Here is a 25982-nt window from a genome sequence, read left to right as displayed (position 1 = left end):
TGTTAAAAAATCTAAAAAAAAAATATATTTTACACAACTGTAAAATAATAAATAAATAAACATTTCTTGAAAAATCATTTTTTTATTAATGACTAAATAAAATTATTTGAAAAGTTATTGTTTGAAAGTTAGCAATAAAATTACGGGGATTAACAATGCGCAATACTTAGTGTTTAAATCATTTTATAAGGTACATTAAGTATATACAGGTACTGTGAAACTGTGTTGTTACCGAAATATTTTGTAAATTTTAGTTTGAACGTGATCAACCCACCGGGTTGGTCTAGTGGTGAACGCATCTTCTCAAATCAGCTGATTTGGGAGTCGTGAGTTCCACCATTCAAGTCCTAGAAATTTCAGTTATTTTTACGCGGATTTGAATACTAGATCGTGGATGCCGGTATTCTTTGGTGGTTAGGTTTCAATTAACCACACATCTCAGGAACGGTCGAACTGAGACTGTACAAGACTACACTCGTACATATCATCCTCGTTCGTCCTCTGAAGTATTATCTGAAAGGTAATTACCGGAGGCTAAACAGGAAAAAGAAAGTTTGAACGTGATCGGCCTACCATAGAAGTAATGCCGTACTTATTTACAACAGGGGAATACGCTGATGTGGTATTCATTTTGGGTGTTATAGTTTTTCACTTAATAACAGTGAGATTTAATAGATTCAATATAAATTCATTGAATTATCTTTTAGGATATCATGATTATGTATGATTTGCGAATAGCAATCGTTTGCCTTTACAGAAAGTATAAAAATGAAATTTTTTTAAAGGCCGTTGATTAATATTCCAAGCTAGTTCTTGATATTAAAGTCGGCAGAAAATGAATTTATCGTGATCAGTTTGAAGCACGTATCTAAATTGTTTACAACTTTATCGATGAACAAACAATTTAAGCGGTAAAAACACCTCGTGCTACATTCAAGCCCTTGAAAACCTATTTCGTGGTAGTGGAATATTGTCTTTTAAGCTTAATATTTCGTAGGACAACGCTCAACTTTTAAGACAATTTTTAAAAATATTTGAACTTCTATTTTATAATTTGTATATTTCAAAGTGGTAACCAGATTTATATTTAAAAAAATATGTCTTCTTAGATTTTTTATGCTTTAAAAATAAGAAGGTTTTTACTTTTTAAAATAAAAAATTATACTACTCATCCTTATATTTATTATTATTATTATCCCACATTTTCATAGCTTTTACTTTTGCCGGTGACATTCCTTAAACTCGGACTAATTTATACCAACGAGATAAGGCTTGCTATTGTTGATTAAATGCCTTCCAGGCAACATGGCAGGTGTCAATTATCACGCTCTTTTGCATTAGCGCGTGAGTCTTCCACTGGACCTTCAATTTTTGAAGACTGTTATGCAAAGTAAATGGTATTATTCCCTCCGCAGATACAGTTATTAGGATTATATAAACTTCTTTTTAATTTCACATTTCTTTAATTTCAAAAGCATTATTATTATTATTATTAGGCTAAATTTGAAATAATAAATCTTACTTACCAATGATCCCCATGCTGATAAATCTTCTCTATCTGGAAAGAGGTAAATATCAAGAAGACACCATACTCCTCTCCATACGAATACCACTAATGTTCCTATGATAAAAACGCTAAAGAAGCAATCTAATATGTACAACCATGTGTCTCTGGAACCCTGTAAAAATGAAAAAATAAAATAAATTATCAGGAAAATTTTTGTTTTAATTTAATTTATTAAGCATTTGTTGTAAAGATATTCTAAACATGCTTATAATAATATAAATATTAGGTAGATAATATTTAGCCTTGTAATTGCTACATGAAGCCGTGATGCTAAACCGATCATGTATTTTTATGAATTTTTAAATCACTTACTAATTACATTCTAATCACTTACTGGTAAACTATGACGGCCTCTTTATGGTCAAGGGCATTTTTTTTCTCCTTAACTAATACAGGAGTCACGTATATTAAACTTATCGTTTGTCTTCACTTATTTTTGTTCACCTAAGCTTTTTAAATTGGTTTAACTGTTTGTAGAAGTCTACTGAAAATAATAAGCGTAAATTATGTGTACAAATAGTTTTTTTTTAGTTTTTGTATAACTTGTCGTGCCATATCTTTGCTGATCAGTCTGACGCTTAATACCTTCGCTTGACACATTATCGTACATGTTTTTTCTTTGTTAAGTAGGTGAGAAATAAGTAGTATAGTACAATTTAGATTATTATGAAATTTTTCTTCAAAAACTCTATAAAAAAAAAGTTTAAAATTATACCCTTTTTGAGAATTTTTTGAATGAATCCTGTGTAAAACGCCAAAAAATTCTAATAATATGGCATTTTAAGAATATATGTAACTTGTTTTAAAAAAGATTCTATTTATTATTTTTAATGCCCTCCGTAATAATGAATCTGTACCGAGTATGATCTAAGTCCCTTATATGCATTCCTAAATTTACAACTACTTAAAATTATTCGTTTTCGGGACAGAACGGAATTATTCAGTGGATGTTCATTAAAATATCAGTTTTAAACTTTATCTACATATTTTTGTATTGTTGATTTAGGTATATTACAAAGTATTACTAACGTTTACATTATATCAATAACTGTTTTAACAAACTTTTTCCTCAACCCAAGGCCATAAATATTATCATTTTAGCGGTGAAACCGCTTGTTTGACATATTTATTGAAAAAACTTTTTATATATCTAGTATTGAATTTTCGAATTGTGGAGCTCTTTAGAAAAGTGTAAGGTTTAATATAAATATATATCATTACCATAACAGTTGTAGGCGTCATGCCGCGAATCACATAATTCAATCCTGAAAATGGCATAGTTATCTTTAAGAATAATAAGTGTACGAGGAAAAGTAAGAAATAAGTAATTTCCCATTGTCATCTATGCTGAATCAATACACAGTTTACGAGAGTATATATATATATAGCATGCTAAACCCTCCGAAATAAAGATGATATTTCCAGTCCTTAAAATGACACCTTCATTCTATTCACCATAGGTACTGGCTATGCAGTGAACATCATTACTCACAGAGAAACCAGTCTGAATGGATATCTAATAAGTTTCATGCTTTAAATCACCTGTCCCAATCTTTTTAATAATGACCTTGAAATATGTGGTAAGTGTGTTATTTTATTGGTCTTGGCACGCTGATATATATTTGGCTCAGTAAAGGAGGTAACGGTAAACCATTTCATTCTTCACTTCACAGGCATGACATGTTTGTTATTCCTTTGAGCCTGTGTAAAGGTTGGTAGAAAAACCATTACTGTCCTTAATACTACATTTTTGATTTGTTTAATCTACTTAACTCAAAGAAAAAAGTAAATTTTCGGTTATCAAATTACACGGATTTTTGATAGAAAGATTTTTTCTATCAGTTCACGTACAATTTATGTAATCTTTGTCATTTAAAAGTCAGTATAGTTGATGAAAACCGTTCTGTCGATTTGAAAAAATTTATAAAGATTTTGAGATATTCTGATCTTCTACTTCTCATAATATTACTTGTCTAGTTACCCATATAAAAACAAAATTGTTAACATCGGGTGAATTTAGAATATACTAAAATATTTAGTACATTTATATAGAATAAGTTTTTTTTCGTTCAATAATAATTCTTGATCGATTATAAATAATGTTAATTTTATTATCGATTCTTAGGTTGATTTAGGATATATTGGATAAAAATAGGTAACTAGGTAAAAAAGATATCTTTTACTTTAATAAATAATATCTTTTATTTAATAAATAAATAAATTACCACGCTGATAATTATAATACATATAATTAAATTTAATTTAAAAAACAATTGTTGGGATACAGCAAAAATAGTTATTAGTTCCGGATTGAAACGATTAGATAAAAAAAAATAATAATAATAATTATGCTCGGGAGTACGTATTACATAATTAAAGTACACGTACAAAGCAAAATACGAGATGAACCTATTGAGAGAGCAGGAAAGTTATTACACGACTGATAATTACACCAAGAAGTTGCAGAATGATTTATCTATTTTTAACTTTTAATTGGTTAAATAATACATTTATTTATAACAATAATAATAATTATTAAATTAATAAATTATTAAAATTGACACTTAACTTATATAGAAAAATAGCTATTCCATAATAATTCATTTTTCGATTTTATGTTTAAATTAATTAATTACAATACAATTAGTTCAATAAATTAATATATATTTTTAATTATTTACAAATAATATTATAAGTAGGTCGAATCTAAAAACAAGACCACGCTCAAAACCAAAGATTTAAATTTAGAAAGCAGTTTTGATGGTTAAACAGTTATTATCAACAAACAACGGAAAAAATATAAAAGGGTTGAGGAAAATATTTCTTCGTATTTTAATGGAAAAGAAAAATGAGGATTTTTTAATATTTCATTGCATTTATTAAACTAAATATGAGCCGTTTTCATCTACCATTTTTGCTATTTTGAGGTAAAATCATAATCCCGTCACTGTAGACAGAACTACACGGTGGATGAATCAAAACATCCCAGCCAAGCTCTCTCAATTTTCAACGGATCACCAAAGGTGTATGAAGTCTGTTGTTGTAGTGAGGGAAGACAACACCTATCCTATCGATCAATTCTGGTCGCTTCATCTCGATTGATTGACATAACTTTACCAGTTGTTGACAGTAGAAGTTTGAATCAATCGTTTGACCAGGCGGCAGAAGCTCATAGTAAATAATTCCTTTCCAGTCGTACCCACATATCACATCACTTTTCTTGGCGTCAATCCTGGCTGTGCCACCGTTTAAGAAGTTTCATCCTGCTTTGACTACGATGTTCTCCGTACATTATTGTCATACACGATCCAATATTTATATGTAATTTGCCGTTTAAAAAATAGATTGATTTCCTTCCGTTTTAGTAAGATTAGCAGATTGGAATTTTACCCTTTACATTTTTCATTGTTAAATTATGTAGCACCCAAACATCGAGGTTTTATTTGTATCCAGCCTTCTTGAAATTCTTCGGTCATTAGTTCGTTACTAATATCATAACTGATAATATGCCGGTCTTGTTCAACCTCTTCCACGATTTCATCAACTTTTTCAGTCACTGGCCGATCAGACGAGTTGCAAAATTAACATTAAAATTTCCATACTGAATCAGCTTTGTTGCCACACGTACTGATATCTCATCATGTTCATAAACATCGCTTTTTTTAGAATATCATTCTTACCTTTTTTGTAATAGAATCTTAAAATGCGTCGAATCTCTTTATTGTTACTTATTTTCAAGACGTAATAATTTTAAATAAATAAACTAATAATATATCATAACTTTTTTTAAAAATATTACAGTGATATATATCACCTTTCAAAATACGCAAGCATTACCAGATTTGATTTATATTACTAGAGTTATGCAATTCTGAAACCATCTACCGGGAGAATACGAAGAAATATTTTCCTCAACCTCAATAAATGAAAAAAAATGTAATTAAATAGAAAAAAGAGTACAGATTTGATTTAAAAATAACCGAATCATTTAAACCCGAAATAAGACTGAATTATTGAAATAAATAACAAGCACGTTTAAACGGTTTTATGTAGTAAAACTAAATTTAAACTTTTTATTTGGATTATGGGAAAAAGCAACAGCTTTTTTATCTTACAACAATCGTTCGTAACAACTAAAGTTATTGTTAAATTTAAAAGCATCGTTCTTTTAATTTGCATTTACCCCAATGTCCTTGTAGTTATTACTATAATAACAATAGGTAATAATATAATATCAAATAGTTAAAATATAAGTTAATATTTATTAACTTTACTGCATCAAGAGTTTATTATTATTATTATTATTATTTTATCTTGATCTCCGTTAATTACGTCCAATTAATTTTTGAATTTGAAATAAAAATTTCAAAAAGATTATTAGGCCTGCACATTGTTACTTAATAATAAAATTCCTTTTATTATTTCATAGATTATTATTATAATTTTACACAGGTAAACCTAATAATTATAATTTAATTTATACTCTCCGTTTAAGTGTAATTAATATTAAAATGTTAATTAATATTTTGCATGCAAAATATACGATATATTTGCAGTAGAGAAGTACGATATATTAAAAGACGTGAATGGTTGTAATATGACGGTGAGGTTAGTAGTAGTAAGGCAGATAATGAAAGCTGTGCGAGTTAGCGGTTAATGATCTATTAAAATAAGCCGGATGGTTTTGATTGTATCAAAACGAAACAATCATTGTACTTTATTCATACCATATGTGATATCATCATATATTTAGTATTGTTACGTTGATAATAATTAGTTTTTTAATAATAATTTAAAATAAATAAATAATTAATCATTTAATTCAGTTGTCTTTTACATTGAGAAGATTTTTAAAAAAATTATTTATTTTTATTTTTATTTTATAATTGTAATATAGTAATACAATTTTCATTATTAGATTTGTAATTAAAATATAATTATGTCCAATATATTTAATAGCAGTTTTATTATACTTGAATTGTGTTTGTCATCCATTTCCAATTTTTTACAAAGAAACAGACTGTATTTTATAAAAAGAGATGTTTTTTTCCCACTTATCGCAGACCCTGAATATTTGTTCTTTGCTGTTGCATCCTTTTAGTTAAATGCCGAGTATTTATTTTTATTGGCGGTTATATTTTAAGTTTACCATGTTTTTGATTGGATGGGATTTGTATTGCGATATTTTACTGAGATGTTGTCGAAATTTTTGATCCTTCTCCTGAGACGCACTTCCCCTTCAATCCGTCCTCTACAAGCCTTTCGATGCTAATGCCTTTCGGTCTATCAGGAATGCGCCTGATGTGGCTTTAGTTTTGTGGAGGGGATAATATACTCCCTTTATGGAGAAGGTTGCATAAAAAGGCTGATAGCGGTTGTAACTTGGGTTTTTATTAGTTTTCTTTAATGCTTGCGTAGTATCTAACAGTTTCGCAGTAGCTAGTAAGTATGCCTTCCTCGATCTCCTTATCACCATTCCTTCCAATATTTGATTATATCCGTAACTACCCTTCCCTCACCATCTGACAACGGTCGCAATCCCTACCTTTGCACAGTAACAAGATTTTGACGTAATATGCATTGTTTCAATTCGGGCGTAAAATAATCGAAAATTTCCTGCCATACGATTGAGAAGAACACTAGCTTCAAAAAATAAATGAGAAATTCCGGTCTCAGAATAAACTTATAAAAAAGGTGTTCGAGTATTGTATTAAATTTCTTTAGAATAGAAAAATCTTAGTGGACATAAAGAATAAATATTTTAAAATAATGAGAAAACTAGAGTTCCCTGACAACTATTATGAGTAAAAGGACATTAATATTGCAAGAGGAAAACAAGTAAGCTGGGTATAGTTTGATGAAATAATAATTATGACAAGAAAAATCTATTATATCTTACCCGTAAATTATGAGGCATTTTCGGTTTTTCACACCATCATCAGGAGGCATATATAAAGAAAATAAAAATTCTTTTGTTTCAGCTTATTTATGCTTAATTATTTTAATGAAAATGAATTGTATAGTTTGCTATTGCATAAAATGAAAACCGAAATCTCTTCAGATGTATTTTATAATTTATTAGTAACATGTTAATATTTATTGTTGTTAATAGGGCACATCATAAGACATCCTAGAATAGTCGCTTTGATATTGGAGGAACAGGTAGAAGGAAAAAATTGTGCAGGCAAGCAACGTTTGGAATATGTAAAACAAATTGTGTAGGATGTAGGGGGTATACCGACATGACTGGGACTAGATAAGGAATCTTGGAGAGCTGCATAAAACCAGTCAAATGACTGAAGATAAAGAAAATATATATATATATATATATATATATTATTTCAACCATGTTTTTTTTAATAAAATCTTTTTTGATTGATTAAAATCAAATTTGGCAATTAAATTTTTGCGAAATCTGATAAAAACCTAGAATGACTATGATTCTTTCATTTTAAAATAGTTCTTCGAAGTACTAAACATAATATCGGATGTATTAAATAATAAAAATGTCTGAAATTATTATCAAAAATATATATTATAGATTATATATATTATATATTATAGACTACCTACTAGGAGGAAGACTGATTCACCCCCGATCATAGTGCAATTTAGCAACAGAAAAACGCGAGATTTCTGGATCAGCAAAAAGCGCGAGAAACTAACAAATGATATGGTTCTTGCAGATGGAAGTGACAAAAAAGTGTATATTAATGAAAATCTAGTAACATCAATTAAAGACTTACTTTATAAAACGAAACAAAAAGCGGGTGAACTTCAGTACAAATTTGTTTGGGTACGAAATGGTAAAATATTTGTTAAGAAAAGTGACGATATGTTTGCTATTAAAATTAACACTGAGGCAGATCGGCAAAAAATCAAATGAGTTATATAAATTTGTAACTATGATAGCGTTATCCCTAAGAATATAATAGAATTGTTTCGTAATAATATTATTATGCACATTACATTCAGTTCTGTAAATGTAAGTTCACGTGTTAGTTATTTCTATCTTTTTATTGCAAAAATATTTATAATATTCTGTTATTGATGACTCAAGATTCTTGGTATTACTGTTCCAATAGTATAAAAAAAGGAAGACTTTCACTTAATTTAATTTTACGCCAATTCAGCAGCTGCTTTTCTTGTTTATAAGCATGGCTTTAAATTTATAAGGATAATTGACTTGCATAACGATGTATTTCTCTTGCGAGCCTATCTCAAAAATGTTATCTCTGTTATGGTGACGACATTGATATCAAATAATATGATACTGATATCATTAAGTTACACCTACGATCTTATTCGAGCGTTTGTTCTATCGAATATATGTTCTCCCACCCCTTTAACAAAATCGGTTATACTGTGTTTTTGCGTAGATAAGACATTAGTCATAACAACGATTAGTATTAAATTAGTCTTTACAAATAAAATTTATCTGTTTCTAAATAAAATGTTTATATTATGTTTGGGATACAAATTATATAATCTTATCTGTATAGCTTATGTAATCTGTGCGTTTTACCCATATTTTCGAATCTCTATTGAAATGGAAAACATTAATGAAAATTATATTTTTAATGGCCGGTTTTTGGCTATTGATAATTACTACTCGAACCTAGACGAATTTTCGCATGATTACTCCAATTTATCGAAACTGAGTATACTTCATTTAAATATTAGGACTATTCGCGGTCATCGGGATGAATTCTTGTTTCACCTAGGTAATAGTAACGTAGATTTGATAGTTCTCACGGAAATAAACATTACGGATAATGAAATAAGTTTAATTGATTTTTATCAGATTAATGGCTATGACGCCTATCACTGTGTCCTATCACTGTGAATATTAGGTCTGGTGGTGGTATTTTAATTCTTTGTCGTAGCACACTCAGTGCTGAAAGAATAATGTTGGATTTGACTGTCTCAAGTTGTGAACTATTATGCATTCAGGTTTCAGTGAAATTGGGCGTTAAGACCGATGATTTTACGATAATATGCTTTTACAGACCGCCAGATTTAAATGTTCATGAATTTTTACATGATCTTGAAAATATTCTACATAATTGTAATAATAATATTCGGTCTTAATCGGAGATATGAACATTGATCTTACTAAGGAAAATACTGTAGTTAGTTATCAAACCTTATTACATACAACGGGATTCATGTGTTGCATATCTGATATAACGAGGGAGGAAATAAGAGATGGGGTAATTGTTAGATCTTGTATAGATCTTGTATAGATCACATTTTTATTAGAGGCTTTCCTGATTGCTTTTTCTGGAGTAATTGAAACTAAAATTTCTGATCACTATGTGGTAATAGCAGATCTGTTGCACAAGAATTCGTCCCAACGATCGATGGATGACAGTCTTGGTTCATTTTACTTAGATAATGCCTTAATTAGATATAAGTTAGATAGCATAAATTATGACACCTTAGGTAATAAGATGGATAATAATCCATCTGCATATGAGAAATTCGTTGATATAATTAATTCTGTGTATAACAGTTCTTTAGTTCGCAGAAATACTGATTGATAGGATTAAAATTCAAAATAGAAAAAACCATGGATGACGGATGACATTGTAAATAAAATAAAGTATAGAGACAAACTGTTCAAAAAATGGAAATAAGCACCAGCTAACCTGGAAAATCGAAAAGATTACGTATTATATAGAAATAAAATTAATATTGAAATACGAAAAGCGAAGAAGTATTTTAATGATAAATTTAAAAATTTTCAAAAGAATGATATTAAGGGTAACTGGAAACTACTTAACTCTTTGATGGGGTTACCCTCTAAGCGTAACTTAGACGATACTAAAATTAAACATGTAAGCGGTACATCTAATGACGCGGGTAAGGTCGCTGCAGACATTATCGGTAAACACTTTGTAACTTCAGTAGATGATATTAAACATAATTGTATACATAAGTTCTTGAAATTCACGGGTGGCAATTGCATGCAGCTTGTGTCTTTTCATTTACCTTTAAGTTCTCCTAAACAAATAGAAAATATAATTTCATCAATGAATGATAAAAAATCGCCAGGTGTAGATGGCATACGGATCAAAGATTTGAAATATGTTGTTAATAAAGTCAGCCTTTTAATTTCAATTATAGTAAACAATATAATTAAATCAAGGAGGGTTCCTGATCTACTGAAGATGTCTATTGTTAGACCTATCTATAAAGCTGGTTCTTTTGAAGATTTAAATAATTATCGTCCAATTTCTATACTGTCCTGTATCGAAAAAGTTTTTGAACGGTATGTGTCTATGCATGTTACTAAGTTCCTTGATGATAACAAATTAATCCGTGAAACTCAATATGGTTTCAGAAAGGGGATTGGGACTAATGATGCTATAAATGATTTATCTGATTTTGTCAATATTAACTTAAATAAATGTAACCATGTAATCTTACTTTTTTTAGATTTTCGTAAAGCCTTTGATATGTTAGACCATCATAAACTTCTAAATGCCCTAAATAAGCTAGGGTTTAATGGCCCTTTTAATAATATGCTACAAAACTATTTAAGTAACAGGAAACTTATTGTTAAAATTAAAGATAAATATAGTGATAGATACGAAACGGATAGTGGCGTGCCTCAGGGTCTATCTTGGGCCCAACACTTTTTAATCTGTACGTTAATGATATGTCTAGCGCGATCTCTAATTCACGTCTTTTGCAATACGCTGATGATAGTGTTTTAGCATTTGGACATAAGCAATTGGAAGAAGCAGAGTTTTTAATGCAAGAAGATTTTAATAATCTATTAAAGTGGCTTCATGACAAAGGCCTAATTATTAACGCTAAAAAAACTGCTGTTTTACATGTAAGATCTCCTTATCTTCGATCCCAAAGACCAATAAAAATTATTTGTCATACATGTGACTGTATAAAAAATTACCACACAAACTGTAATTGTGAACATCTCCAGAATGCTGACAAATACAAATATTTGGGTGTACATTTTGACTCTTTTTTTTAGATGGGATCACCATATAAAACATATATGTAAAAATTTAAGAGTGGTTGCAATGAAATTCCACCACATCTCACCCCTATTACCAATTCACTGTAAACGCTTATTCTATTCATCCTTGTTTGAATCTGTTATTCGATACGGCTTGACAGCATGGGGATCAGCCGCAGATTATCTCATAAATAAAATAAATTTAAAATAGGGTCCTCAAAGATATTGCTCTTTATGATTCTGATAACAATTATGACACTAATTTAAATAATCTTACAAGGTTTCTGTCAGCTAGAGGTCTATTTAAATTCTTAATTATTTTTAAGAACTTTTACAACAGTGAATACAGGGTAAATGTAGAAAGTGGATACAATTTGAGAGCAATGAGCTTTATTACAGATAGATATAATAATACTTACGGTAAACGATTAAAGAAGTATGTTGTTCCTGCATTACTTAATTCTTTACCGAATCACCTCAATAATGTAAAATGAAAAAAAATGATTTAAAAAACTTCTCATTGAATGGGCATTAACTATAACGTAATAGGTACTAACAGGATTCATGTTGGATTTATACTGGCAGTCCAGACAATTATAGCATGATTATAGTTATTATTTTAATGTTGATAATTATTGTAAATCAATAAATAATGTATTGTTGAATGGTTAAAGCTTAGTTATTTATTTTCTTTATGTAATTGTTGCAACAAGATATTAATTGTGTAATTCGTTGTTGTAATTAAGTATAGTTTTGTTTCTTGAATATAGTTTTAGTTACTAAATCTAATACATTACAAATATTAAAGAAATAATTTGTTCATTAGTTTTTAAATATATAGTTTAATTTTGTTAAATTAATTTTTATAATTGTACTACTATTATAACTATTATAAAACCTAATAATATCTTTAGTTGTTACATAAAATTGGTTATTGCATTAACCACTTAATAATGTAATAATAATTCTTTAGTATATCTGTCGACAGACTTAGGTCTGACGGATGATCATGTAAGTTTTAAATTGTAAATAAATAAATATTTATCTTTAAAATGCAGTGATACTAAGTCTAGACGGATCAACATTTTTTGACTAAATAAATTTAAGTACCTTGTGGTACTTTTTTTATGATCGATAAATTCTCCAATTCATATCAAACACATGATCACATTCAAAATGCTGAGACATGCAGATGTCATGTATAAATTAAAAAATTATGCTTTAAAAATTCTTTTAAATCTTTCCAAGGCCTATTTAAGTCATCACAATACAATTAAATTTATCACAGAAACAAGGGAAATAATGACGATTCAATTAAAACTTTCAACGAAACTTCTTGTCAATTATTATTATTAATAAAAGTTGAATTAAATTTAATTATGTAAATAAGTATTAAACGGACATTTAAAAACTACTGGGTTAGATCTGCGGAGAGAAATCATTTAAAATTAATGTACATCCCGTAATATCTTTAGAGAAAGAATGTTATTTTTGGATTATTTAGAAAAAAATGATCTACAGAAGGCTTATTCTGATTTACCAGCATAACCTATTTTATTAAGACAAAATTAATAATGCTGTTCGAAAATTACTGTTTTGATAAATTAAAACTATTAAAGATTATATCTTAGGTTAGGTTAGGTTAGATTATGTAAAAGTAGGTTAGGTTACATATAAAAGTGGTTAGGATACAGACAATTTAGCTGGAATTCCTTAATTATACTAGGCATTCTGTTACTGTCAAGGAATTATAACCAGGGAAGATTTCAGACGAGTTGATTAAATTGAACTGGACCGTTAATCTTAAAATCACAGAACACTGACTTAATAAATCACAGATCACATATTACAGGGCTTCGAATTAACATTATTTAAAGCTTAAGTAATGTTGTTGTACAGTACAACTTGATTATGGAACTTAATATTACATCTATTTCTTGTCGACTAGAACACTAAATAATTAATTAATAATAATGAAAAATCAGTTTTTTTATTTATTTTAAAATAATTTTAATTTTTTTTCCAGATTTTATTTTCGAGATTAAGTTTCTCAGAGAATGTGGGAGGTAAGTTAAATACGTGTTATTATTTATTATTATTATTATTCCGCACCGACACTAAAGAATGGTAGGTCGGTAGGATTGCCATGGTAGAATGAATAGATAGGGCTTTTTATCTGAAAGTTTTGAGTTGAAATCCACGTTAGGCTTGCAATTTTCTCATATGCTACAAAAATCCGTTTACTCAAATGAATTTAAATTATATTATGGTATTTATCGTTTTCTTTGGTATTTTTATTTGTATTTACATTCTAGAAAACCCGTTTATGTTAGAAAAATATTGTAAAGAAAAAAACAAATGTTCTGATTTTTACACGTAATTTTATCCAAAGTGGGGAGTCACTCCAGATGAGGAGTTATTTAAAAAAAAAAATTGTTACTCATAAATTACTATTTTTAATCAACAACCAAGCAATTTCCAACTTATCACTATATAGAAATACAGTTATTCACATTTTAAAGCTTTTTTTCTAACATAAAAGATTTTCGGATTTTTTAAAGCTCATTTGGAGATTACTTCTATAATTAACTATTATAAATTGGTTTTTGTTAAAATTAGTTGTCCATTTCTGAAGATAAAACGAGAAATCGTAAAAGATTCCTAATGCTTTTGACACTTCATATTGGATGTCAACTTCAATGTTATAACCATTTTTTTTAGTACAATAAATTTTAGAAGATTATCTAATTCTTATATAAAATTTAGTAAAAATTAAAAAATTAATCTTAATTTATTTCGAATCTCTTATAGATGAATTAATCAATACACAACTTTGGTTTAATTTAAATCCTAAAAATATTGAATAAAATTAGATTAAATGTAATTTTAAATTGAGTGCTTAATTTATATTTCTAACAAAAAAAAAAAAAAATATGGAACAATTTAATCATTTTAGTTGACACACTTGAATAAATTATTTTAAAGGCGTTGGTAGTTCCTGCAAGTCTGTAGTACACGGTTTATTATAAACCGACGTAGTGCATTATATTTGATTTTTTAAAATTTTCTTTAGAATATTAAAAATTATTTTATTTTTCATTGAACTTTTGATATACTAAAAAATTGTAACCTTTATTTATCCTTTACAAAATAAAAACTTATTAATCCCTTAATGGTTCTTTATTCTAACAGAAAATTATATTATTTATATTATTAAATGCCCTTCTATTTTCACTAAAACGTTTTTACTTTGTCCATTTTTTTTTCATATTTTTGATCTACAAAATATGACAAAAAAGGTAATTTAACGATGTATTTATGAACTTTTCTTATCATGCAATATAAAAAATATTATTTCGTCAGAGGTACGTTTAAGCAAAAAGGTGAATGACGAGTTATTTCGTCAAGGTCAATTTTTATCAAGGTTAGTTGATGACGAATTATCTCGTCAAAAGCCGGTAAGGAGTTTAGTTGCAAACTAGCCGTTTTATTTTTTTATGTTCTTAGATAAAAATCTGTTCAAAAGATACAACGTTTTCGAAAAATTAAATTAATTAAAATTAGATTCTTAAATCAGTTAATTTTCTAAAAATAGAATTTTCAAGTTACAGACTAGTCGATGAATGAAAGGTTAAACTATTTTGCTTATAGTGGATAAATTAATATATTTTTACATTTAAGTGGTGTAAATATATTTGTTAATTGATTTAATATTAATCAAGATTTTTTCAAATTCCTTCTTCTTTTCAAATATCATGTCTTTTTTAATATGACTTCTTAACTGGTTTTACAACCCAAAAAATATATTTCTTAAGTGGAATTTGGATTGTGTGGAATATGAAATAAACTTGATTTTAAAGAATTTTAATTTGTTTGAACCCAATTTTTTTTCATTTTAAGAATTAAAATACAATCGTTTATGACTTCGAGAACACATCTTTTGACGTGGACATAGCAACGCACAATTTAAAGTAAATGATATGCACAGCACTGTGAAAATACTAATTTTTAATCCAAATTAACTTATATTTATTTAAATTTAATATATAACAACAACGAAAATTTTACTTTTTAATATTTTTGGCTAAATTATGCAGTTTTAACAAATCAATAATAAACTAGGTGGTGAAGGGATACACCAACCATCAGAAGTCCGCATCCAGCCGATTTATATCATTTTCAAGCTTTTAAATTAACCAGAATTAATACTATGTAATTCACTTTAAAAAAAGAATTTAAATTTTTTAAGCTTAGCGTAATTCGATGTTCTTAGTTTTGATTTTCACGTACGCTTATAGAAATTTTTAAATACAACGAATAAACGATTTTCATTGATATTTTTAAAAATAACGTTAATAAAAAAGTAGTTACAGGTTTGTAGTTATTAATGAGTAATGAATAGAATGTAAAAACAACGTCCCGTTGGAAGCAACTATCGTTATTATACCGGGTGATTCAAAAAGGACTTCACAAATTTAAAAGCTTATAAAAATTTATTGAGATAATTTATAGATTCTGTTGAGGTCTTATTTCAGAGAAAAACACATCAAATTTGTTACCCAATATTTACTTTGGTTCGATATGGTTTTCTTTTGCAATGCGACATACATCCCACGTGAAGTCGATTTCATTCTAGGCTGTAGTCGACTATCTGGCATTACCTCTGCAGTTAATTCGAAGTCTAAGCTGAACAAGATCAGCAGGCAAAGGTGGTACATAAACCGATCTTTAATGAAACTACACAAAAAAGCGGGGTCAAATCTGGCGGGGAGCGAGATGATCATGGTTCACAACCAATCCACAGACCTGGAATCTAGTATCAAGCAAATCTCGGACTTCTAAGCGGTAGTGAGGCGGGCCCCGTCTTTTTGATATTAATAGCTTTCATCTCGTCATCATCGTCTAACTGAGGAATTAGAAAATTTTGAAGCATGTCCAGACAAACGACACTATTTACGGTTTCCTTCTGGAAGAACGGGCCGCACAGTCTTTGTTTGCTTAGGGCACAAAAAACATTGACCTCAGGGCTATCACAATTGTACTGTAAAGTTTCATTAGGGTCTTGGTTACCCCATATTCGGCAGTTACGGATATTAACCTTACTAACGTGAAACGTTGATTCATCTCTAAAAATCCATTAAACTGCAGCCGAGACATTTTGTCATCTACAACGTGTTGCAACACGGTTAGTTCGTATGGCCTCAAGTGCAATCGTTTACGTAATACGCGCCAGACAATCGTTTGTGAAATGCCAGTCTCGCGTGACGCTCGTCGAGTTGATTTCTTCGGATTACATGCAAAGTTTTCTCCGAGTTGTTCATAGCAGCTTCAGGGACGCGTAGACGTCCTGGTGATTTTATATGTTTAACAGAACAATCTGTCTCAAGGATGGTTTGATGCCAAGAGTAAATTGTATGCATACAACGAGTAGGTAGCTCCCTACCGTACTCTTTACGAAAATTACGTTGAACTGCAGTTGCCGACTGCAAATCGTGAAACCAAGACACACAGCGAGCACCTTCCGTTCTAGTAAATAATCCATTTTTAACAATACTGGTGGCCAAATTCGGTACTAATGAACTACGTGAGTCAAAGCTTGATGTGTTTTGCAATGAAATGAAACCTTAACCGAATCTATAAATTATCTAAATGAACTTTTATACGCTTTTAAAATTCTGAAGTCCTTAATGAAACGTTCGTATTTTAAAGAATCTTATATTTTTGGGTACATTCTAGAATTAACCAAAAATTCATACAGGCTGATTTTGTTAGAAAATGTCTATCTAAAAAGAATCCATCTGTATGATTTTTTTTAAAATTCCAGAAGATTGAACTTCTTTAAACTTGACTAATATTAATTTTTTCACATGAAAACACAGTTTTAAGATGTAAAATTAACTTATACGTAGTTATGTTTTCGAAAGGAAAACAAATCCAGTTTTTCCCAGAATAGATATTAATTGTTTTCGCGATATAAAACAAATAATTAGTTGTAATACTCAGTTTAATTGTTTAATTTAATTAAGTCAGTTAAATAGGAGCAATTAATATTATAGCTTAATAATAGTATATTTATATGATATTATTAAATAGCGTTTGAAAATGGGAAAATTACAGGTGTTCCTCCTATATTATCATGTGGTAAAAAGTACAAAGTTTCACCGCATAATGGTCGCACGCTAATCCTTAAGGTCCAAAAATGATATTAAAAATGTTTGTTGCAAACTGATATATTTTAGATTAGAAAACCTATTATACGGGTTTTCTCCCCGAAAACTGACAACGCTGTTAGTCTGATAGTTGTACCGGGCAGTTGCCATAACTTTCTCTAACTCTTACTCTGTCGGTTAAGAGAAGGCGTAGAGAAGTGATCATTGACCTCCGCAACCTTTCGGTTATTACACACTTGTCAGTTTTTCTCAGTATGTGTTGTTCCGAAAGCAACCCCTCTCTGCCTTTTTCATAACAGTATGTTTACTGTTTTGTTCTGTGATCCTATAACTACCACTATAACTTCCAAATGGAGAAATACAATAATTATACCGCAGGTTTTAAACTAACAGTTATTGATTATGCTGAAAACATGGTAATAGAGCGCCTGAACGACAATTTTCTGTCTGTGAAAAGTTGGCGAGAGGATAGCAAAAAATTAAAACAAATAAAAAACTCGAATGTTTCTCGCCGTGCTTTCAGAGATGCTAAATTTGGCACCCTGAGGTAGATGTGGAAGTTTTTAATTACGTTGAAGAATTAAGAAACAATGACTTTTGCGTTTCGTGTGATATAATTCTATGTAAGGCTCGCGATGTAGCAAGAAGTAAAAACATTTCTGAAGAATAATTCCAAGGAAGTCGTGGTTGGGCGCATAGATTAATGTTGGAGCACAACTTATCCGTGAGAAGACTAAAGTCTATTTGCCAGAAACTGCCAGAGGATTATACAGAAAATTTTTACAATTTCATCTTTTTGTTTTACGCAAACGACAAGCTACTTTGTATGAATTATCGCAGATAGGTAATACAGATCAGACGCCTGCATGTTTTGATATGCCACGTGAATTTGCGCATGAATTGCAAAAAGGGATCATAAATTGTAACTGTTCAAACAACTGGCCTGCCTGCATAGAAATCACAAACAGAACAACAAAAATTCCTCGATCAAAAATTATTACTAGAATAATACAATGTATTGCTTGATAATTTTCTTAATATTACGACAAATACATGAAAATAAATTGTTTTTTCTTATTCAAGGAAGTGTTGTTTTTCAAAAGTTCTCTTTTGAAAAAGCAATTTCCTGTCAGACTAAGTTCTTCCCTAATTTGACGGGAAATTGCTAAGTATCAAAAGTGGGACCATTATGCGCTAAAATACGGTATTTCTGATGTATTAGAAGATTGGATTACAGTTTTAAAAATTATTAAATAATATATTTTTTCAGTTTAATGTATATTTAATAAAAAAATCTGACAACAAAGCTTAATACTTTCCTGGCATTGGTTATTTATTCTTATATAATCGAAAAATAATACATGAAAATAAACTAAAACAATTTTTTTTTTTAATTTTTAAATCTATAAATATTTTTCCTCTATTTCCCCACCTCCAAAATCATATTTCAAGGTAATTTCTGATTTTTCTATCTTTACTACATTAAATGGAAGAAACAAAAATAATCTTTGGGATGGGTTGAAATGATGAAATTTTATTTTAATATTATATTTAAAAGTTTAAAAAAACAAAAAATTGTTATTTTTAAACCTTTATCGGCACCCTACGTCCAATTTTTTTTGTCACTTGCATTACTACTAGGAAGATAAAAAGAATCTGTTAAAAATATGCAATAAATAAAAAGATAGCTTTTTCCGATTTTTGGGAAGGGGGAAATTTTGAGGCTGAGTTTAAAGTGGAGATATGTTTGCAAAATTTTGAGAAAATAGACACAAAAAAGTTATCAACCCCAACCCCTGAAGATATTGACCCTAAACTTTTACCAATAAAATGCCCCATACACACGAACTTCTGTATAGAATTTCATCAAATTCGGTTTATCCAATCACAAGTTATTAAAATTCAAACACGTCAACACAGGTACATACGTACGAACATTACTCCCGCCAATTTTTTTGTTTCTTTTTTGTTTTCTGGTTCCCTGGATCATGAAACGCCGAGAAATGCAAAAAAACCTGTATCTCATTTTTTGAGTGATAGCGTACTTTCCATCTTGCAGCATAATTCTAGATCTGTGATGCCAGGAAAGTAAAACACATTTTTAATAAATTAAATATTCATATTTAAACATGTTTTTAGAGAAAAAAATTGATTGGGAATTTTTCAACTTCAATAATCGTTAAGCGAATTTGGCTTATATAAACTTCTAACACTAAAAAAAAGTCTACAAAAATTTTCTTACGCTGAAAGTAACATTTTAATATGGGCTAAAAATTAACAAACAAAAAAAGGTCGACAATGAAATTAAAAAAAATTTTGTCACTTGTCAAAACAATTTAAAAAATGTTAAAAATATAATTACGAAAAAGTTGTCAATCAACAAAAAAACATTCAGTATTTTTAGAGTTTAAGTATACATGTGTTTTTCCAACTGTAATTGCTAATTAAAATGTTAACTACATGTAGTTTACTCTACGGTGCTTGTTAAAAAGTTTTTTCACGACCTTGTTTTATGTTTTAAGTACACCCGTCGTCCAACAAGCACGTAACTGGATTTAGTAAAAAATATCGAATATTCACCTAATCTAACTTGTGAAATAGACTATCCTGTACTTACAAAAAAGTATAATTGGCGGATATATATATATATATATATAAAGAACTAAAGACTGATTTGACCAATATTTCATCAGTTGTAAAGCTTAAGTATGTTAAGCTTATTCAGTAACAGCATGGTGTACAAAGTCAAAATCTAGGGAAAGTATCGATTCTTTTTCCTATTTGAAACGATACTGTCTTCTTTTTACACGACTGTCAAAAAACAGGAGTGTAATTTATTTAGGGTCTATGTTTGTACTGTATGTATGTATATTTGTTCCATTGTAGCAGCTCAACAGCTGAACCGATTTAGATGTATGACCTCGCGTTGGAATCCTTACGTTACCGGGAATGATATGGCTGTATAAATAAATGTGTACGAGTATATGTATATAAATATGTATATAAGACTGGAGATTTACCGGTTGAAGCACAGATTTTAATGAATTGCAATTAATGTACTGTGAACTGTGAGCTTCTATCACCGTGTCAGCTGGGTTTGAACTGAATGATTCGAATCAGTCGAATGAATAATATTACAAAAATAATAGAATTAGTTTACGTCAAATAAAATAATATTAAATAAATTAAAAAAGTTTCTGTTTACTAAAGATCACTGTGAAGATTCTTGCATGCACGTAATTAATAAAAATGGGCTTTCCGTGCGTGTGAGGCTAGAGTGATTAGAGGATGCGCACCTCGTGCGAGGCTAGACCAATCATCAGTGATAATTTGATCAGAGTCAGTGACTATTTGAGGAGAATTCTTCACGACTATCTCAGTGAGAGAGAGATAGTCTATGATTCGAACGGTAACGTGGTAACAAGGAGTGATGACCGCGGGCGTACCGCAAGGTTCTGTTATTGGGCCTTCATTATGGAACTTGGCATACGACCCGGTTCTCAGCCTGGAGCTGCCTCAGGGGTCACAAACCATAGCGTACGCCGATGACCTAGGCCTACTGGTGGTTGCTCGTACGGAGGCGGAACTGATGGCCAAAGCCGCCGACGCAATCGACAGAATCATGGACTGGTTCGACGCCAGCGGGTTGCAAGTGGCTGTCAATAAGATGCAAGCCATTGTCTTTGCCGGGAGGAGGAGACTTGGTGATGTGACATTCTCGGTTAGGGGCACTGTCGTGGTGCCAGCTCCGGCGGTAAAGTATCTGGCGTCTGGCTAGACAAGAGACTGACGTACCAGGTACACATCAGGGAAATCGCCGGCAAGGCTGAAAGAACAGCTTCGGCATTGTGCCGCATTATGGCAAAGATCGGAGGGCCACATAGGTCGAAGAGACGTCTGCTGGTATCGGTGGTAGATTCTATAATGCTGTACGGCGTTGCGGTCTGGGAGGCGGGGCTGTGCATTGCCAGAGGCCGGGATATGCTGGAGCGAATACGAAGAAGAATGGCGATACGTGTGTTCTCAGCCTACCGTACCGTCTCGTTTGAGGCAGCTATGGTCCTTGCCGGGCTTCCTCCTCTCGACCTGCTTGCCAAGGAGAGAAAGGAGGGCAAGAACAGAAACGAGAGTAGGCGAGATCTGTTGGCTTGCTGGCAGAGTAGATGGGAGAATTCCCAAAAAGGGCGATGGACAAGAAGATTGCTGCCTAGCGTCCAAAACTGGGTGGATAGAGGGTTGGGGGAGTTTTTTTTTTTTAGACTTCTATTTCACCCAGATCTTTAGTGGACACGGGTGTTTCAACTCCTATCTGTTTGAGAGGGGCAGGAGAGACACCCTTGAGTGCGTGTATTGCTCGGCAGCAGTCGATTCTGCCGAGCACACATTTTTTGTGTGCCCTAGATGGGAGCTTCTGAGAATGCAGGTAGTCCAAGAAGTGGGGATCCCATCTCCCCGGACAGTATCGGAGAGACAATGCTAAGAAGTGAGACGTCCTGGGCTGTCGTGGCCACGTTTATCAGGGCAGTAGTGAAAAAGAAAACCGAGGAGGAGGCAAGGTTTTATCCATAATTACCAATAAGGTTGACGGTAATAGAAATATGTTGAGTCGTGATATATCGACCTGTTATTAGTTTTGTGATTTCACTTTTATGACTGAGCATTCGAGAGGTGTTGTTGGTACGAGTAAGTTCGTAAAGGGGCCTACCCATCCCGAAGTAATGCCTCGGGATGATTACGGGATGCGTAGGGTTACTCCAAAGGGGGTGGTTTTAGTCGGTAGTCTGTTGATGGCGGTTGACTAGCAGGAGTCCGACACTAAGTGCGTACATGCATTTCCACCTCCGTCCCAAAAAAAAAGAAGAAAAAAAGACCAATCATCACCATCAACTGGTAACAAAAGGGGTGACCAGAGTGCTGTTTTGGGAGGTCCAGTGGGGTGATCTGATAATATCTCTGCAAACAATGTCCGATTTTCAATATTCAATCGGGATATTTGCTACTATAATACAAAATCACGATGGAACCAAACCAGAACAAAGAAGAATGTTTGTCGGCAGTCGTGTTTTTTTATTTTTAATATTTCTCTTGTCAGATAATTGAAGAAGTAGCGTGATAGTGAGTTATAAATTGTAGAGATTCATTCTCTTTTTAATGAAATAATTTCATAAAATTTCCAAATAATATCATTAAGTTTTAATCAAAGTTATTCAGGGTTTATTTTTTTATTAGATACAATTAGGTGTAAGTCTGCTGTTTCTTAGAGAATATATAAATTATATTATTCATATATAGAGTACTTATAATATTTTTGTTCGGGTGAAGGTGTTTATTTTACTGAACGAACTGGTCGAAATATCATATGGACACAAAATATAAATAAAAAAAAGTACAAAAATACTATAAAATAGTTGCAAACAATTTTGTTGGATACAAAAAAAAAACTACTTTCAAATTTATTTTAAATATTTTAGCTACATAAATCTTTTGAATTATTTTAATGTCATCTGTAATTCATAGTTTGAATGACGACGAGCAGATAAGATAATTTAGATGTGTTAAATCATCATCGTGTCATATTCCATATCTTACTGTTTCAAAAAAAAAAATTTTCCGACAATATAATACTTCTGTCGTTTAACTGGACAGAGTACTAAAATTTTGAATTTGCCAACAAGATTTTAACTGTCAGTGACGTTTGTTTTAAGTGGCGTTTTGAAAAAAATCATGTATGTTTCCAAAAAGTAAATACTGACAATGACAAAAAGGGCAATTTAAGGAAAATTTGTAAAATTTCCAAATATTTCCCAGGTAAAGCATAGAAGTCATTTATGAAATTTTGTAGTTATCTTTTTTGATTATGGGAAAATTTCAACTTATAAATATTAGTAACTTAATTTTATTGAAAAAAAACATGGTAGTTGTTTCGGCAAAAAATACATTTCTTGAATTGTTGATAATTAGAGTTTTATTTAGAAAAGACATTTTATTTTTTATAAAAAAAATCCGATATTTTACTGTAATTTTTTTGTTCCTTGTTTTATTAAACGTGTGAAACTTCTTTCAAATCGATCGTGAATATAATAGAATACCATAACTTATGAATACAAAAACTTCCTCACATGACACGCGCACTAAAATGTTTACTTTTATAAAAAAGCTAACAAAATATTTTATAAATACTTGTCTCTGTTATTCTATCCTGTACGCGGCAGTTAACGATTATTTTAAAAGATTTTTTTTTAATAAATACCACTTCATCCCAGTCATAATAATGGTTTCTTTAGATTTTCGTAATACTGGAATTTTAATTTTTTTACAAATAACCTCCCCTGACTGAAATAACTATTACGTGAAGGATAGACGATAACTCAAATATTGTTAGTAGAAAAATACCGTAATTGAGTAAGGAAAATAATAAATAATTCATTACGTGGATAATAGGGCAGTTTTTGTTTTTACATTTTTTGCGCGTTTTAAAAATAATATTAGATAAAAAGGTAATTTTTGATTTAATATTTCATTTTTACGCATTTTAGATGACCAAAACTGAAATTTCTAAACTGAATTTCGAATCCTAGTAAAGGCAGTTACTTTTACACAAATTTGAATACTAGATCGTGGATAGTGGTGTTCTTTGGTGGTTGGGGTTCAGTTAACGACAAATCTCAGGAATGGTCGATCTGAGACTGTACAATACTACACTTCCTTTACATTCATACATACCATCCTCATTCATCCCTGAAGGTAATACCTTTCGGTAAGTTGGGTAAGAAAAAACACCTTAAAGAAAACGTTACGCTCTCTTCAAAATCATGTCACGCCATTTTTAAACGATATTACCCGTTACATATATATAAAAAGGAAACGACAGATTTTTTTATTACTTAAAAAAATAGTTTATCTCTTTTAATAGCATTCTAAATTTTAACAAAATAAAATTGGTAATTTTCATACAAAAGTTTACTGTTCCTCTAAAAGAAATATCAAATTTTAATTTCAGTAAAAATTTCACAAACAAAATGTAAAATGAATACATTTTTTTAATTTTGAGCGTCATAAATTATGAATTTTAGAAGTAAAATATAAAAGAAAGAAATAATTCGAAGTTATTGCTTTGAAATTTGAGTCTTAATCAGAGAATTATAGGACGACACACTTCCCGTATTAAATATGAGCTATTTTATTTTGATAAGGCATGAAAAAATAAATTGTATAAAATTCACAAATCTCTTAATTAAATTTTATAAATTCAGAACAGGATGACAAGATATTGAATCAATTTTAATTATAAAATTTGCTCATAAGGTAAAATACATTATTAATCTACTCGTAGGATAAATTAAATTTTTGCATTACGTAATTATGTAAGTCCGTATTATCCCATGCATATTATTATGAGGTTAATGAACATTTATTGGCTTTTATATTATTTTACTTAGAAAAGATAATAATTTTCCTTCTTTCTAAAAGCAAAAGTTTATAAACTATTCTCATAGTGACCTATTAAACTTTTGGTTTTCTTCACAGTAAATTTTCTGTTGATCTTTTCATGTTGTGTGTGTGTGTGTGTGTGTGTGTACGTGTGCGCGCGCGCGCGTGTATATTCGTATCTCTCATGTTGTTTCTTCCACTAATTAAGGTTTAATGTTTTAATGCCTAACAGAAACGACTAATTTTTGGGAATTTTGATAACAATCAAAATTTAAAGCATATGTTTAATTTAAAAAATTATTGGTTAAGTTTGCTTTCATTTCGTAATTTTTGTTTGCAATGCAACACTTTTTTATTCAGTTAATTTTTCTATAGTATATTTGTACCAAAAGATATGTTTCATTGTGATGAAGTTGTTATAAAAAAAAAAACTTGTGGATTTCATTTTTATTTTTTGCAGTGAGATTAATTAATGTAATGTTTGCAGTTTTATTAATTAGATAACTATAGCTTAAAATAATGAAATCTTCATCACAAATTAAGAAACTATATTTATTACCGCGATAAAAGATAGCTTAGTCTTTTAAAATTTTGGACAACAGACGATTTTTAGATGTGCTCTATACATTGCTAGGATTACATTACATTGATAGGTGTTTACATTTTACGGCAAAAGAGAAATTTAAGTACTGTACATAAAATAGATATGAAAAAGTGTACAATAAAAAAATATTACACAGTTTATCTCAATAACAATAAATTATAAAAACGTAAAACAATAAAAGAATTTTTTGCGTTTTCAACTATCGGAGTAGACATGTTTTGCAAT

General features: G+C 30.1%; 1 protein-coding gene and 1 long non-coding RNA gene across 10 annotated transcripts in view; one reads left to right on the top strand and one right to left on the bottom strand.

Moving 5' to 3' along the window:
* fusl (transmembrane protein fuseless) overlaps positions 1-25982 on the bottom strand; it is a 132679-nt gene that overhangs the window by 51032 nt on the left and 55665 nt on the right. For all 8 annotated transcript variants that reach the window (XM_075368660.1, XM_075368655.1, XM_075368659.1 and 5 more), the window contains one exon: positions 1527-1679. In XM_075368660.1, coding sequence (XP_075224775.1) covers positions 1527-1679 — 153 coding nt within the window. The remainder of the gene's footprint in view (positions 1-1526; positions 1680-25982) is intronic.
* LOC142326293 (uncharacterized) overlaps positions 1-25982 on the top strand; it is a 170519-nt gene that overhangs the window by 94139 nt on the left and 50398 nt on the right. For both annotated transcript variants that reach the window (XR_012756752.1, XR_012756751.1), the window contains exon 2: positions 13579-13618. This is a non-coding gene — a long non-coding RNA (uncharacterized LOC142326293). The remainder of the gene's footprint in view (positions 1-13578; positions 13619-25982) is intronic.

This window comes from Lycorma delicatula, chromosome 6 (assembly GCF_047948215.1).
Source record: "Lycorma delicatula isolate Av1 chromosome 6, ASM4794821v1, whole genome shotgun sequence".
Classification (NCBI taxonomy): Eukaryota; Metazoa; Arthropoda; class Insecta; order Hemiptera; family Fulgoridae; genus Lycorma; species Lycorma delicatula.
The sequence above is the reverse complement of the archived record's forward strand: the minus strand, read 5'-3'. Positions and strand labels throughout refer to the sequence as shown.